This window comes from Strigops habroptila, chromosome 1, assembly GCF_004027225.2.
Source record: "Strigops habroptila isolate Jane chromosome 1, bStrHab1.2.pri, whole genome shotgun sequence".
NCBI lineage: Eukaryota > Metazoa > Chordata > Aves > Psittaciformes > Psittacidae > Strigops > Strigops habroptila.
This window is the reverse complement of record NC_044277.2, coordinates 153,419,054-153,432,505: the sequence shown is the minus strand read 5'-3', so window position 1 is coordinate 153,432,505 and position 13,452 is coordinate 153,419,054. Positions and strand designations below refer to the sequence as shown.

The following is a 13,452-nucleotide window of genomic DNA, read 5'->3' as shown; positions in this document are numbered from 1 at the left end:
ATGTAAAATGCAACAGAAATGTTAATACTCTTCCAGAATAGTAGGAATATTAAAGGCAAGAAAGACACCAAAAACGTCCCCTTGCCTGTAGAAGCAGCTGAGGCAGAAAAGGTATTACCCTGTTTTCCAGGTGAAGAACTATAAATAAGCAGCTACAAGGTAGCATAATAAATACATTGCCAGTCTTGTTCTCACTTCTTCCCAAAGTGTTCATGACAAAGAATTAAACTTGGGCCTAAAAACCTACTTGCTAAGAGAAGAAGTCTCTCTGCTTCTGCTTCTTCTTGTGACCCTTTTCCATGCTCCTCATCAAAACAGCAGTTCAGAGCTTGGCTGGCTTGATAAATCACTGTCTGCTGCATGTTGATCTCATTATTGAGCTCCTAGAGTAAACCAGTAGTTAAAATAATTAGCAAGAAGAGATTTAGATTCACATATGGAAATGTCTTGAGATTAGTATTTTGAGGGCTATGATTCAGAGAAATGAGACTACTTAGATAGTAAACTACACAGATCTTGCGGTTTACACTTACTTCCTCAAAAGAATATTGCAGCACCATTATTTTTTTTGACCTCAGAAGTAATTTAAACAAGGGGAGTGATTGACTTCAATGTTTGTATGCTCCATATCTGGGCTATTCTTCACTTCACCAGGGGAAGCAGCAGTTAACCAGAAATTCAGTGATATAGATGAAAGAGGCATCACTAAATACCAGAATATTGCCTACTGAAATTATGTAGTTACGAATCCTCCCTGATTCAAATGCAGTAATAAGATAAAGGTTCCCCATTCCCTTCTCAAAATGACAGCTTCTTCTCTCTAGCCTTACTCTATAGCTTGAGCCTCTTTAAAGAGGTGCATCAAGCTGTCCAGCTCATGCAGTATCATTGCCTACCGTTGGATATTTATGCTAACCATTCTAATTCCGCAGCTTGAAGCAGTATGTTGAAGTTCTGGAGATTCTCCAGGGAAATGAAGCAAGGGAACAGTAAATTCGAAAAAGGATTTATAGTATACTGCATACCTGCATTTTCTTTTTGATATTGACTTGATCGGATGGGCCATTCTGTTTCATTTCTAGCTTGGAAGCAACATCTTCTTTGCGAACAATGATTTGCTTTATTGAAGGACGATCAGTTTCTTTAAATCTTTGAGATCTGTATGCATCAATGCTTTCAAAAGAGGAAACCCCATTAAGCATTTCACAGCTGTAACAATGTTTTGGTGGTTTTTTTTTTTAAATATACATACATATGTATCATTTATTGATGTTTTTCAAGTTGCCTAAACCACTCTAAAACACAAAAGCATTCTATCATCTCATTTCCTCATCTTAAGTTTAAGCATCATACATCAAGATGATCTTTGATAAAGGCTTGAAATTTTGGAAGAAAAAGCTTTTTTTGTAGTTTAAGCAGTATGCTTCATTAGAAGAGCTAAAGAATCCACTGTCTTCAATTTGCCCACTTACAGAATTAGGGGTGGGGTTTTGCATTTATTACCTATAAGGAAGGTTGCGATCATCTGATATAGAGCCAATACTGTCTCCAGATTCTGCCCTGGGGACTTTAGTCCTTTGGAACTTGTCAGACTTGAGACTTACATCACTGACACTGCTACCTTCACCAGTTGACTTACAAGGAGAAGCAAACGCCTGGGGAGAAAAAAAGGTTATAAAGATAAAGGCCACAATAATCATTATCTGCTTTCTCTCACGTTTACTAGGTCTTGCATATAAACAGTAAATAGTACTAAGCAGCCTCCAAACTTAACAGACATTTTACAAGTATTTTCATGAACATGGAATGAGCAAATGTTTTATTTTAAAGGCACCAACAGGTCACTGAACCCAAGGAGATTTCACCCTTAGTTTCCTAACTAGTACAGTTTCTTCCCTTCACATTTTCATCAGTGACCAGTTCATTGAATGCATGTATACCTCTGGAAGTCCAGCAGAAGTAATAGATATATATACTCAAACTTGATTTAGCAGAAGTTAAACCACTTGTTTAGCAGAGCTCCCAACATGCTCAGCTATTTTCAGAAGAAAATAACTTTACCTCATTATGCTTTCATTAGCAAAATGTCTTTTGTAACTTCTTTATTTGCCCATGTATCACAATACAACAAAATATCATTGCTCACAAGCAAATTCTACCTCTCTGTGTAATAAACAAGCCCTTACCCATCTTTTAGGAACTCTCACCTCTGGACCAACAGATTCCACTAAAGGGGTTAACAGAGACATTGACGAGATATTAAGTGACTCTTCCTGCTCATCCTCATCACTTTCACCTTCCAGGCTCATACTCATTTCTTTCTTCAGCTTTTCTATGTCTGGACCATCTTCTTCAAGAACTTCAAAAATCTCATTTATCACTTTCGAGCTATTCATTTCATCATCCACACTCATTTCAATTTCATATACTTCATCTAAAGAGTGATATTTAAAAAGTATTAGTAGCATCAGGACTAAACAATTCATTCTCATTAAACAAACAGAAAGATGTTAACAGAAAAGGCAGCTATTTTTGCTTTTCAAGTAAGCTTGATTAAAGAAAGACTTGCAGTCAGGCATATAGAACCCTAAAGTATACTTCCATCCTTATTTCCATGCATTATTATCACATATACTGCATAATTGATACAGAAATGGAATACAAAGATGCATTTGTGAAACAAGTTTCAAGATTTTAGCTCAAACAGGTCTGAAACTTAACTGCAAGTCCCACAGTAGAGCAGTCTCTCTTTTCCCAATAAACTTTTAATATCAGTGTTTTAATATTTCTTGAAGACTTGAATGTCAAGAGAGAAGGATTATGATGAAAGAAGACTCCCGATTCATTTTATATAAACCTCATTACAAAACATACAAGTGTCAGCAGATGTATGGTGAACTCACTGTCCAGACTTGAAGGATATTGACACTGTGCTGGACAAGTGGCAACAGACAGTTAAGTGCATTAATATACATCTACTCAATACAAACCTTTCAGTTTCTCAGGACGTTGTTCAAGTTTTGAGACAGACATTGCTTTTACAGGACTCTTTGGCTCAGAGATCTTCAGAGGACTGGCTTTATGAGTCTCTTCACATTTAGGAGCATCTAAGTAGTTTATAAAGAAGATGTCACTGAAGATTATGTCTAACCTTTGAATTTTATTTCAAGTTTGAATTTTTTTTGCCCGTTTGATAATATAGCTGACAGCTGACAAAAAACCCACTAGATTAAGTTAGCTTGCTGTAAAATAATCGTTAGAATACATACCCTCAATAACCTGTGCAACTTTTTATCTTATAATCAGAAAACTGCTAGCACAAGAAGCAATGCTGAAACCATAGTAGAGTACAACCACTCAGTGCAAAAGGGGAAACTTTAAACAACAAACAAGCAAAAAACCCCACTACACAAAAACCACCACAGCCAGACCCTAGCCAAAAGCAGGATCTCATCCTGGTTTTCTAGAAGCATGTTTGATAGCATGTTTGCCCATAATGTCTAGATGTGATAACAAAGTTCGCTCTTTTTTCAGAGAACTGGAGGCTTTTCCACTCAGTAAGCACCAGAAAGGATGTCACGAGCCTCTCTGAATTCTTTTCATGTTCCCTACAATAAGAATTAATAGCATAAAGGGCTACTGATGGGAGAAAAGTTCCTTCCCATTAGATTATTGTGGAAATTTGGATGCTCAGGTACAGTATAGATTAAATCTGTAACTGGTGATTCTCATTCACTCTCCTTACACTTAATGTACATGAAAGTACAAAACATAGGTAAAAAAAATGAAAGGCAATTTTTCCTGTCCATCTTTCAAGTGGTATAAGAGTGCAGAATATTATTAGCATACAAGAAGATTTAGGCAGATCAGTAACCAAATAAGAGGCCCAGCTACATATGTTAGTGCTCCCAGCCTCTTTATCTGCTCGTGAACGTCAAGGGCAGTGCTTCAGTCCAGCATTAGCCACAAGCAAACAGTGACAATTCTTACCTGAAGACTCCACGCTGGGAGACTTTGCTGGCCTATCGCTTGCTGGTGTGTCTTCTGCTGATGCGAAAGTGGTGGCATCGGAACAAGGAGAACGCTTTGGACTAGCCTGAGATTGGCTTTCCTGGTACAAATAAAAACATAGTACACTTAGGAGGTAGTGTTCAAAGGGACTAAAAACATGCTAGAAAGAAACACATTTTAATACCTGCTACCAAAAAAAGGCTGCTGATCCAATCTCAAGAAGGATCCTATTTATTTATGTAGGAAGTTTAGCTGAGGTACTAAACACTGTGTGAGGAGCTTTCTTTTGCTTTGAAAGTTATAGAATATTAAACCCCACACTTAAAAAAACACAGATAAGCTAAGTGGCTCAAAGCAGTATCACTGGTCTCCTTAAATGATTCTGCAGGGGGAAAAAAATAACTCTAATAATTTGTTAATAATCATATAAACCACTTGAAAAGTGGTCTTGCACAGCCTGGCTTTATCTCTAATTTACAGTTCCACGTCTATCCTGCATTCAGAACACATTAAAGCAATTCATTTGCTTTAACAAAAGACTATCATCTTTTGATACATGGAGGTCACACGTTACCATTTTAGTTTCTGGAAGTTTTCTCTTCGGACTTTCGCTTTTCTTGGCACTCCACAGATTGCCCCTATCGAACCGGCCACGAAGACATGCAAGTTCTCGTTCACGTTCCTACGCAAATAAAGGGCAACAGGGGGAAAAGTTAACAGCTTAAAGATGTCAAAACCTTTCATATTCCTCAGGCAGGTGCAGAACAGTAAGTACCTTCCCCAAGCTTATAAGCAAACTATGAACGTAGCAAAGTCATTACCTGCTTAAGCTGAAGTGCTAAACTGGCAGTAGAGGAATTTTCATTTTGTTTAAGAAGCCTTTCCTGGATTGTCCTGGTGTTTGGGGTAACAATGGGTGTTCTGCACCCTGGAGTATTCGTAGCAGGACTCTGTGCACTACGCTCTTGACAGCGCTCCCCAAAGCGTTCCAGGAAGGGTTTAATTCCTGATCCCCCTACAAGAATAATTGTTTTGCCTTGAAAGAGACTCTCAAAACCACAGAAATCACTGAGAACCTTCAGTAGGATGCAATGAAGCAATTAAGCTGTCTCCTTTACAGCTCTTTAACATGAACTAAACCTGAAGTGCAAATCACCACAGCAACAGAACACTGAAGTTAATAAAGCTGCAAATCAGAGCAAATAGATGTCATTGTCTTGCTAAAGTCCATGTAATCCACCAGTTATTTAAACTGGTTTGCTTTTTCAACATTTCCTCTACAGCCAGCCTCACTTGCATCCTTCCTGTAATTGAGCATTCTAGTACATAAGGCGGAGCCACTGTTTGGCATCCACCTCACTTTGTCTTTTATTGACAGCATATCTAGAGGCACACACTTGCTCTACTGGCCACCTTCAAAGAGTTCAAGCTGTTAGTCCAAGTTTCTGACCCAACAAGAAGTTGAATTTAAAACCGGGGATGATCACTTGTTTTGACATCAATGCTACCACTGAAAAGAAAGACACTGCAAAGTTAGAGCATCTGTGTGGCATTTAGCTTTGATTTCTTCTGACATATGCAGACTCTTTACCTTATATTGTTTGGAAACACATAGTATCCAACACCTTGAAAGAAGCTTTAAATAGCCTCGATTAACTGATGTTAGCAGGCTGCATTTTTACATAGAGAAAACATTTTGCTCTCAAGAGTTACTAGAAGCCTGTCCAAGAAAATATCCTTGCAAATTATGGAAACTGTACGATTTATGATCATTATCACAGAACTCTTCAGGACTCCACTCAAGTTACAGAAGGAAACAGGCATTATCTGATATGTCACCATAAATTCTTAGCTAATATGTAGTTTTCAACTGAGGACACATAAGCCTAATTTAAATAAACATTTATGGAAGCTGAAAAAACCCAGCTTACCTGGTGTTGTGGGTTTACCCTTAGGTTCAGGTTGCACATGTGTTCCTTTGACTGGCTCTTCTTTGGACTGAACTGGTTGAGGCAAAGTTGATTTTGCTGTTTGTGTACGCTTTTCAGTTTTCTGAGGGCTGCAGAGATTCTCTGTTAGCGGCTGTTGTACTGCAGGTTCTTTAGAACAGGGAACAGTGACCCTTGAGGATCGTGTTAAATTGTTTGGATCCTTAACAAGGGAGAAAAAGGAATAACATTAAAATGAGTCTGTACATTCTCATTCTTTCAAGGAGAAAATGAAAGCATTCTGCACAGCATACTATAACATAACACACCTATTCCATCAACAACAGAAAGCTGAGAACAAGTGTTAGAAGCTTTTTGTAGATTTTTCCTATCCAGTATTTCAAACAGTTCCAACATTTGATTCCAGGTGCTTTTCCCAGCCACTTCAGGTATCTTCCCACATGTCCCTAAACAAGGCTGCACAGTGCAGATACTGTTGTTTCATAAATGGCATAAGTTCAACAATATGTATCTGGCACTACTAATTTCAGCCTTTAATTCATTTTCATACAGCAATAACATTTAAGTCAATCAACTATATGAAGTTACCAAGCAGAACCCAGTATCTCTGCAAAAAGCCCTCTTCTGACAGTCAGGAACAGCAACCAATTACTTTGACATCAACTTTTACAAGACTTAGAAATATTATGTTCAACCAAGCCTCAATAAAAGGGATTCTAAGCTGTTTCAGGTCTGCTATTAGAAACAGGCATGTGGGATTGCAATAAAGCAAAAGTTGTAAATAGAGTAAGACAAACAGACTAAAGACCAACTCTTTAACTGCAGTTATGTTTAAACAGTTATGAGTTAATATTTGTGTCGTCCCCCCCATATTCAAATTGATTTTTAATCAGCAGCTAAATCAGACACTCACCGCTACCTTTGAGTTTGCTGGCTTATTAGTAGGAGCCTCAACAAGCCTTTGAGAACAGGATGCAGCTTCCTGCTTTACACTGCTACTATTGATTCTAGCAGATGCTCCACTTGTAGTGGACAATTTGGATAAACAAGTAGTACCAGGCTGTTCTTGTGCATTGTTTTGCTTTGCAGATGGATGACTTAGGTCATCTTCCCAGGAACCAATCGTAGCAGCAAGGTTAGCTAAACGGCCTCTTCTCCCAATAGGGGTATCACTTGCCAGGGCATTAGATGTCTGCTTAGGTGGAGAAACAGGCAGATCTTTTGACTGGAGGGGAGACAGGAGAACACATTCAGAGGGATCTGGAACAAAAGAAAACACATTTATTTTGCTAATATATTGAAGTATATTTGCATCTTTTACATTTTGCTAAATATTGAGTTTAATCAACAGTTACGTATTCTTACCATCAACAGAATCAAGGTACTAGCTCTGAAAGCATTGAGACTAATCAAATTAAAGCTTATTACAAAGCAAATAAATTTGTAACCAAGGAGTTTACTAGGTTTATGTCACTGTTGTGATGAGCAAGGCATCACACTAGTTGGGGAGGAGGGAATAAAAGTACAAAATTACGCTGCAGTCAACAGTTTCATTATTTTAGGCCTTCACCCAGTGCTGCACAAGAATTCTTTATGAAAAGACTAGTATTCATACACACAAAAGTGTCTTCTGCTAGCAAACAATCATAGAATAGTTAGGGTTGGAAAGGACCTTAAAATCATCTAGTTCCAACCCCAGTGCCATGCGTGCCTTACACTAGACCATGTCACCCAAGACTCTTGTCCACTCTGGCCAGTCACCAATGCAAACACTGATAAATACCAATACTGCTCAGTAAGTGAAGCATACCCTCGCTGTCCCAGCAGCGTCGCTGTTCTGCCAACCTCTGCATACGTGTTTTGACTGAAAGAGCTGCAGGAGCTGCAGGAGTTTCTGATTTGGTGTTTGGTTTTCCTTTCTCAAGGGGCTGAAGCAATGAAGTTCTGTTAGAAGCAGTTGTGTGCAACTCTGAAGTCATCTCAGGAGAACGCTGGCTTGTGGAACTTGAAGGAACTGGCTGTATGTTCTCTGAACTGGAAGCTTGAGTCTCCACATTGTTAGGGCAGAGCCTCTTTGATGGTGAGGGCTTTGTACCAGGTTTCTCTGTACAGGTCAGAGTATTCAAATATATTAGTATTCAAAGAATCCTCAATATTTTTTCAGAAAATACTAAATTGTAATGCAAATACAGTTATGACTTTGGAGTAACTTGATATGCCTCCAAAAAACATGCCCTTCCCAAAACTATCAAGCACAAGGCACTATCTTTTCCATTAAACAATTATTTTTAAACAGCTTACTAATTACTTAAAGCATCTGCTCTCAAATTAAGCTAAACATTAGCCATATTCAGTCCTAACGGTCAGGTAACTGCATCCATCACAATGTGAGATAAACACTAAGGGTTTTCACTTGCCCTTATTAAAAAAGGAGATGGACTTGAAGCAAAAGAAAATTTTTATTAAGTTTGTTGCAAAATACCTTCTTCTGCAGGAAGAGGCACCTGGTTCCCAGTTTCTAACAAAGGCTCTCTGACCCTCTTGGTCTGCATTGTGGGTCTCGCTCCCATCTTGGGCCGCTCAGCCATTTTCTTCTGCAGGTTCTCTCGCCTGGCACGAGTTCTTTCAAGGAGTTTCTGAGGAGTCGACAAATCATGTGTTACTACTATGCACTGCAATAGGGGTGTTAACTAGTAATAGCCCAAATTAAAAATGTTTGAATTTTATATAGCATATGCCAAGATCCACAAGACCAGAAATTTATAGTTAAGGCTACATTAAGATGAACACTGCTCTTGGATGTTGCTAACTGATCTACTGTGGCACATGTGATAGAAAGGTTCACTGTCTGTACTTCTGTCTGGCTATCCCCACCTGCAAGCAGAATGAACAAAACATGTTTTCTATACTGCCAGCTACATGGTTTTTCTGTCTACCTCGTTTTTCTCGCTGTGATAACCCCAAATCTTCATACTTTGATTTCACCATTGCAATACCCACAGCTTCTCCTGTTTTCAGCAAGTACCTGTCAGATAAAAGCTAGCTCACACTGCAGCACATTCCAAGCTACCTTCTTGCTATCTAGCCGGTCAGTACGTGTTTGCAAGTTGTCTGAAGTCTGGCCTACTAGGCAGACAACAGGCAGCAGCACTTTCTTCAGAGAGGCAATAGTTTGGGTCTTTTCACCTAGCAACAAACTTCCATGAAAATTGTAAAAGCAGTGAAGTTTGAGACACTTACTCTTTTACTAATAGAGGTGAAGCCAGCTAGTAGGTTCCAAAGCTCCAGTCATAAAATCAGCTAGTGTCTCCCATTAGCTTGGCTTTCAAAGGAAGCCAGGCTAAAGAGACACAAGCAATGTCAAGATTAAATAAAGAGACCCTAAAGTAGTCCATTTTGAACTGTCAAGTCTTGCTAGTGGGTTATTTTGACACATTGCTAAAGTATCTGGTCAAGTCACCTGATTGACACTAACCCTGTAACAAAATAAACAACATCCAGGTGGTTGCCAAGTGGTTATAAAAAATTCATTAAATTAGAATTGTGGCTGTAAAAATAAACATTGCTATTAATACCTTCTAAACCAAGAGACGAATTTCTTTTCCTCAATCTTAAATTTTAATAGAAATATTCAAGTTATTGTTAAGTTATAACTAGTTTTCCTAATAAACAGGCTATTTATCATAATATATCTGCATAGAGAAGAACATATAAAGTGATACCAAATAAGCTACCTAACAACATTCTCTTTCATTCCCTATCCATTTGACATTTGAGTGCTATGGTCATACTCTATACAAAATAGCTGGCTTAGTAAATGTACCACACTAGTAGTAAGTGATTCCTTATAGCACCAAGTTTGAAATAGGTTGTGTTGAGGTTTTTTTGCCTTTGGTTTTTTTGGGGTGGGTGGGTGAGGAGAGTGGTGTGTGTTTGTTTTAAATTCTGCATTCATAAATCATTATCACTTAGTTTGATCACATCTAAAGGACAACTAATTACTCCTTTGATCTAGGTTTTAAGGTATTTGAGATGAGAAATTGTGTGAGTGAATCAATGGCCTTTTTGAAGGGAAGAATATAAACTGCACTTGTTTGGTAGCACGTAAATTATTTTGAGAACCGTGCCAGCCATTATCTGTCCTGTTGCACAGCAATTAAATCCGCATTTCACATTTTTAACTGTCTAAGGCTGAAGTCTAAAACAATGTTCCATTGTAGGGCAACACAGGACAAACGCAATGTCAATCTCAACAGCTCTTTGTGACCTTCCATAGAAGAGGAGGATTTTGGAGAGAGGGGGAAAAAAAAAAAAGGCGGGGGGGGGGGATAAGGGTTGGGAGGGGGGACTGGAGACAGGCATGGAATGCCAGGAGTGCCTTGAATTCAATTTTCATTCTAGTTGTGTCCGCAAGTCCACTTTCCTTGCTTCAGCCTCCAAAAGACGGTGCTACAAAGTGCAGGTAACACCCACTGAAATAAAATCTTAGGGGCTATATACATTAACCGTTCTTCTTGCACAAAGCTGAGTATATATTCCACAACACTATTCCTACAGTTCTATTCAAATGCTGTCACACATTCCTTTCTGTTTTGTTAGTTCAGTGAAATGGAGTTTCAGTTGGTACAAATAGGATGTCACTTCCCAAGAATGCACGCCTCTGTTGTTGAACTCCAGCTCCTATTGGCTTTTGGTATCTCAAGTTTTCCATGCAACTGCCATAATTCAAACTCTGCTATTACACACGGTGAGTAAGCCAGTCACCAGAACTGGAGACTTACTTTTCAGGTCCATCAGCAGGGTATTTGCTACAAGTACCTTCCAAGTGTTCTGAAATTCTGGCTGTCATCAGAGTAGGATGTATCTATTTCTTTACACCTACAAGCCTGACAACTACCAAGTGGCAGTTGGAGAATCATGTTTATGTTGCAAAAACACCTTCTAAAAATCAGAAGAGGCTTTCCCACTTCAAATGTTGATGGACAATCTTGGTATTAAAAACGTATGTTTTAAAGCATATATTTTGCAGCGTTGGAAAAGACACTCAGGCCCCCATGTGATTACCAGAGTTTGTTTTACCTTGCTTTACTAGCAGGGTGCAGCAAAGGGACAAATTTAGCCATGAAACTGAAGTAACAGTTAACTTCAAACTTCACATAGGCGAATTTTCCCCTGAGCAACCGCATTGCTTATTTCTCTTTGGCCATCCTCCATGCTAGGAAACCATATTCTGCTCTATGAATGTCAGTAAGTACTTCTAAGTATAAAATAACCTAGATTATCTCTAACATTATACAGTAACAAAGCCTTTTGTGCAAGAAAGGTGAATTATACAATCAGCTATAAACTGAAAGCCACAAATAGCATGTTCATCATGATTCCAAAAAAAGTATCCACTGCACCATCTCCTCTGTGCATCCAGTATTAGTAATTTGGTTAGTTTCAGAAGGGTATTAGTTTTTGCTTGAATCTTGAATTAAGCTTATATTAATTGAAATGCCTGAATTAAGCTGAATCAAAGGAAACATTATTTCAGAACTGTCTGATTTTAAAGCATTCCACTGAGTCTTAGAGCAAGATTTACTTGAGCTTAAGTTCAGTGAGACCATGGCAAAACTTGTTATTGTAAAGTGATGAGCAAACACTGAATTCACAGCATGCTTTGGCCAATTAAGGCTTGAATTACACTGCTTTACATGATCAGCACTTACAATGCACTAATATCAGTTAGATTTTTACACAACACTGGAATGTCCTCCACAGCATATCCACCACTCTTGATGAGGCAACATTCTAGGCACTCTACAATGCTAACTAAGATTTGAATGAAGTTTACTCTAAGGAGTGGCCTCACAGTTGGTCATTGCTTTCCCAAGTCAGTTACCTACAAGAAGGGTGTGTTGAGGTTGGAATATCTCCCAGCGCGCCAAACCAGTTTGAATTTGATTCAGTCATCTGGACTCAAAGTTTATTTGAGACGAGTCAGATCATGTCACCCACTACCAATTAAGGAAGGAGGTTTTAGTTGTTTATACTTGGCAAGCCTTTACATGGGGGTAGGGTAAATCTGCCTTGGTATAACGTATTTAGTAAATATGTTCAGATCAATACCTTATATTCAGCTTTTTAAACCATATCTGCACAGTCAGTTTTTTGTGCAGTGTTCAAAAAACTCAAAAACTGAGTTTTTTTGAACACTCAGTTTATTTAAAGCTTGATATACAGATTGTTTTCAAGGGAAGGAGAGAGTATTTCACCAACCTACTTGATTTGGGGTTATTTTAAAAGTAATTTGGGTTTTTGCTTAGGCAGGCTGTTTATTGAAAGCCATCATTACTATGACATTTCTCAAAGCAGTCACAAGGCAGCTCCACAAGGTGTCACATCTGTCACATACCAAATCAGGGTACAGTATAACACCTTTAAGAAGCCTCCAACCTTTACACAGGCTCTAACTGGTCAACTCCACTCATTTTGTTACAGTTTTGCCTCTATAATGCGCACACACACACACACACAAATCCACCCTAATGACAACCTCTTTTTCTTTTTCAAACAAAAGAGGAACTGCGCCAATGAAAGTGACCAGCGGCAATTCTGTCTAACAGAACGCATTTTTAATCAGGTGGTTCCTGCTTCGGGCAAACTTCATGCTCAACCTTTAGATATAGCAAGCACAATGCGGGTCAACACCACCCCCATTAGCTTCCAGGGTCCCTTGTTTCAGCCGAATACCTTATCTGCCAGACACACATGAAAGGCAAACACTAAAGCGCCGGGAAACGCGGTCAAGCATCAGTTCGGAAAAGGGCCTCTCCCTCGCAAACCCTTGCACGAATAACCCCTCTTGTCCCCTCCTGGAACAGACCTGACGCCCCACAAGCAAGACGAGGAGGCTGAGAGAGCCTCCCCGATGCCGGGAGCGAGCCTTACCCCCGCGGAGCTGCGCAAACGTGAATGAGGGGAGCTGACAGACCCTACCCAGGAGCCGCGGCTGGGAGAAGCCTACCCCTCCGCACGCACAGCCGGGCCGCTGCCCAGCTCGGGCCGTGCTCTCACCTCAGTGAAGGGGTCCATCGCTGCCGCCGCTCGCTCCCTCAGGCCGCCCGCAGCAACAACCCCTCCGCCCAACCGCTCCCCGCGTTTGAATTTCAGCGCCCGCCGCGACTACGCATGCGCTCCCGCTCGCACACATTGATTGACAGGCGCCTTATCCAATCAGACAGCAGCCTGCCCCGCTCGCCCCGCCTCTCCCCCCTTCGCCGCGGGCAGCGGGCGCTGTGAGGGAGAGGGCGGGCGGCGGGAGCGGTGCTGCTGGAGGAGCCGCGCTGGGTGTCCCCTTCCCGGCTCCGGGAGCCGCGCTGGCTTCATGTACCGCACCCCCGGGTCTGATCTGAGCCCTGCATGGAGGGAGTGCATCGTGCCATGGCGGCTGTGTCGCCTTCCCTTCCTCCTCGTCACCTCAGCGGGGCACAAGCTGTGGGTTCATGGG

At 40.2% G+C, this 13,452-nt stretch overlaps 1 protein-coding gene across 2 annotated transcripts in view; it reads right to left on the bottom strand.

Annotated features, from left to right (window-relative positions):
• ANLN (anillin actin binding protein) overlaps positions 1–13,092 on the bottom strand; it is a 28,414-nt gene extending 15,322 nt beyond the window's left edge. For both annotated transcript variants that reach the window (XM_030502238.1, XM_030502246.1), the window contains exons 1-13: positions 13,020–13,092; positions 8,443–8,596; positions 7,771–8,064; positions 6,874–7,220; positions 5,943–6,162; positions 4,833–5,026; positions 4,586–4,693; positions 3,991–4,111; positions 2,991–3,107; positions 2,208–2,434; positions 1,504–1,655; positions 1,026–1,173; positions 248–383 (exon numbers count right to left, since the gene is read on the bottom strand). In XM_030502238.1, the coding sequence (XP_030358098.1) occupies positions 248–383; positions 1,026–1,173; positions 1,504–1,655; positions 2,208–2,434; positions 2,991–3,107; positions 3,991–4,111; positions 4,586–4,693; positions 4,833–5,026; positions 5,943–6,162; positions 6,874–7,220; positions 7,771–8,064; positions 8,443–8,596; positions 13,020–13,037 (2,236 nt within the window). In that variant the 5' untranslated portion in view covers positions 13,038–13,092. The remainder of the gene's footprint in view (positions 1–247; positions 384–1,025; positions 1,174–1,503; positions 1,656–2,207; positions 2,435–2,990; positions 3,108–3,990; positions 4,112–4,585; positions 4,694–4,832; positions 5,027–5,942; positions 6,163–6,873; positions 7,221–7,770; positions 8,065–8,442; positions 8,597–13,019) is intronic.
• Positions 13,093–13,452: the final 360 nt, after the last annotated feature.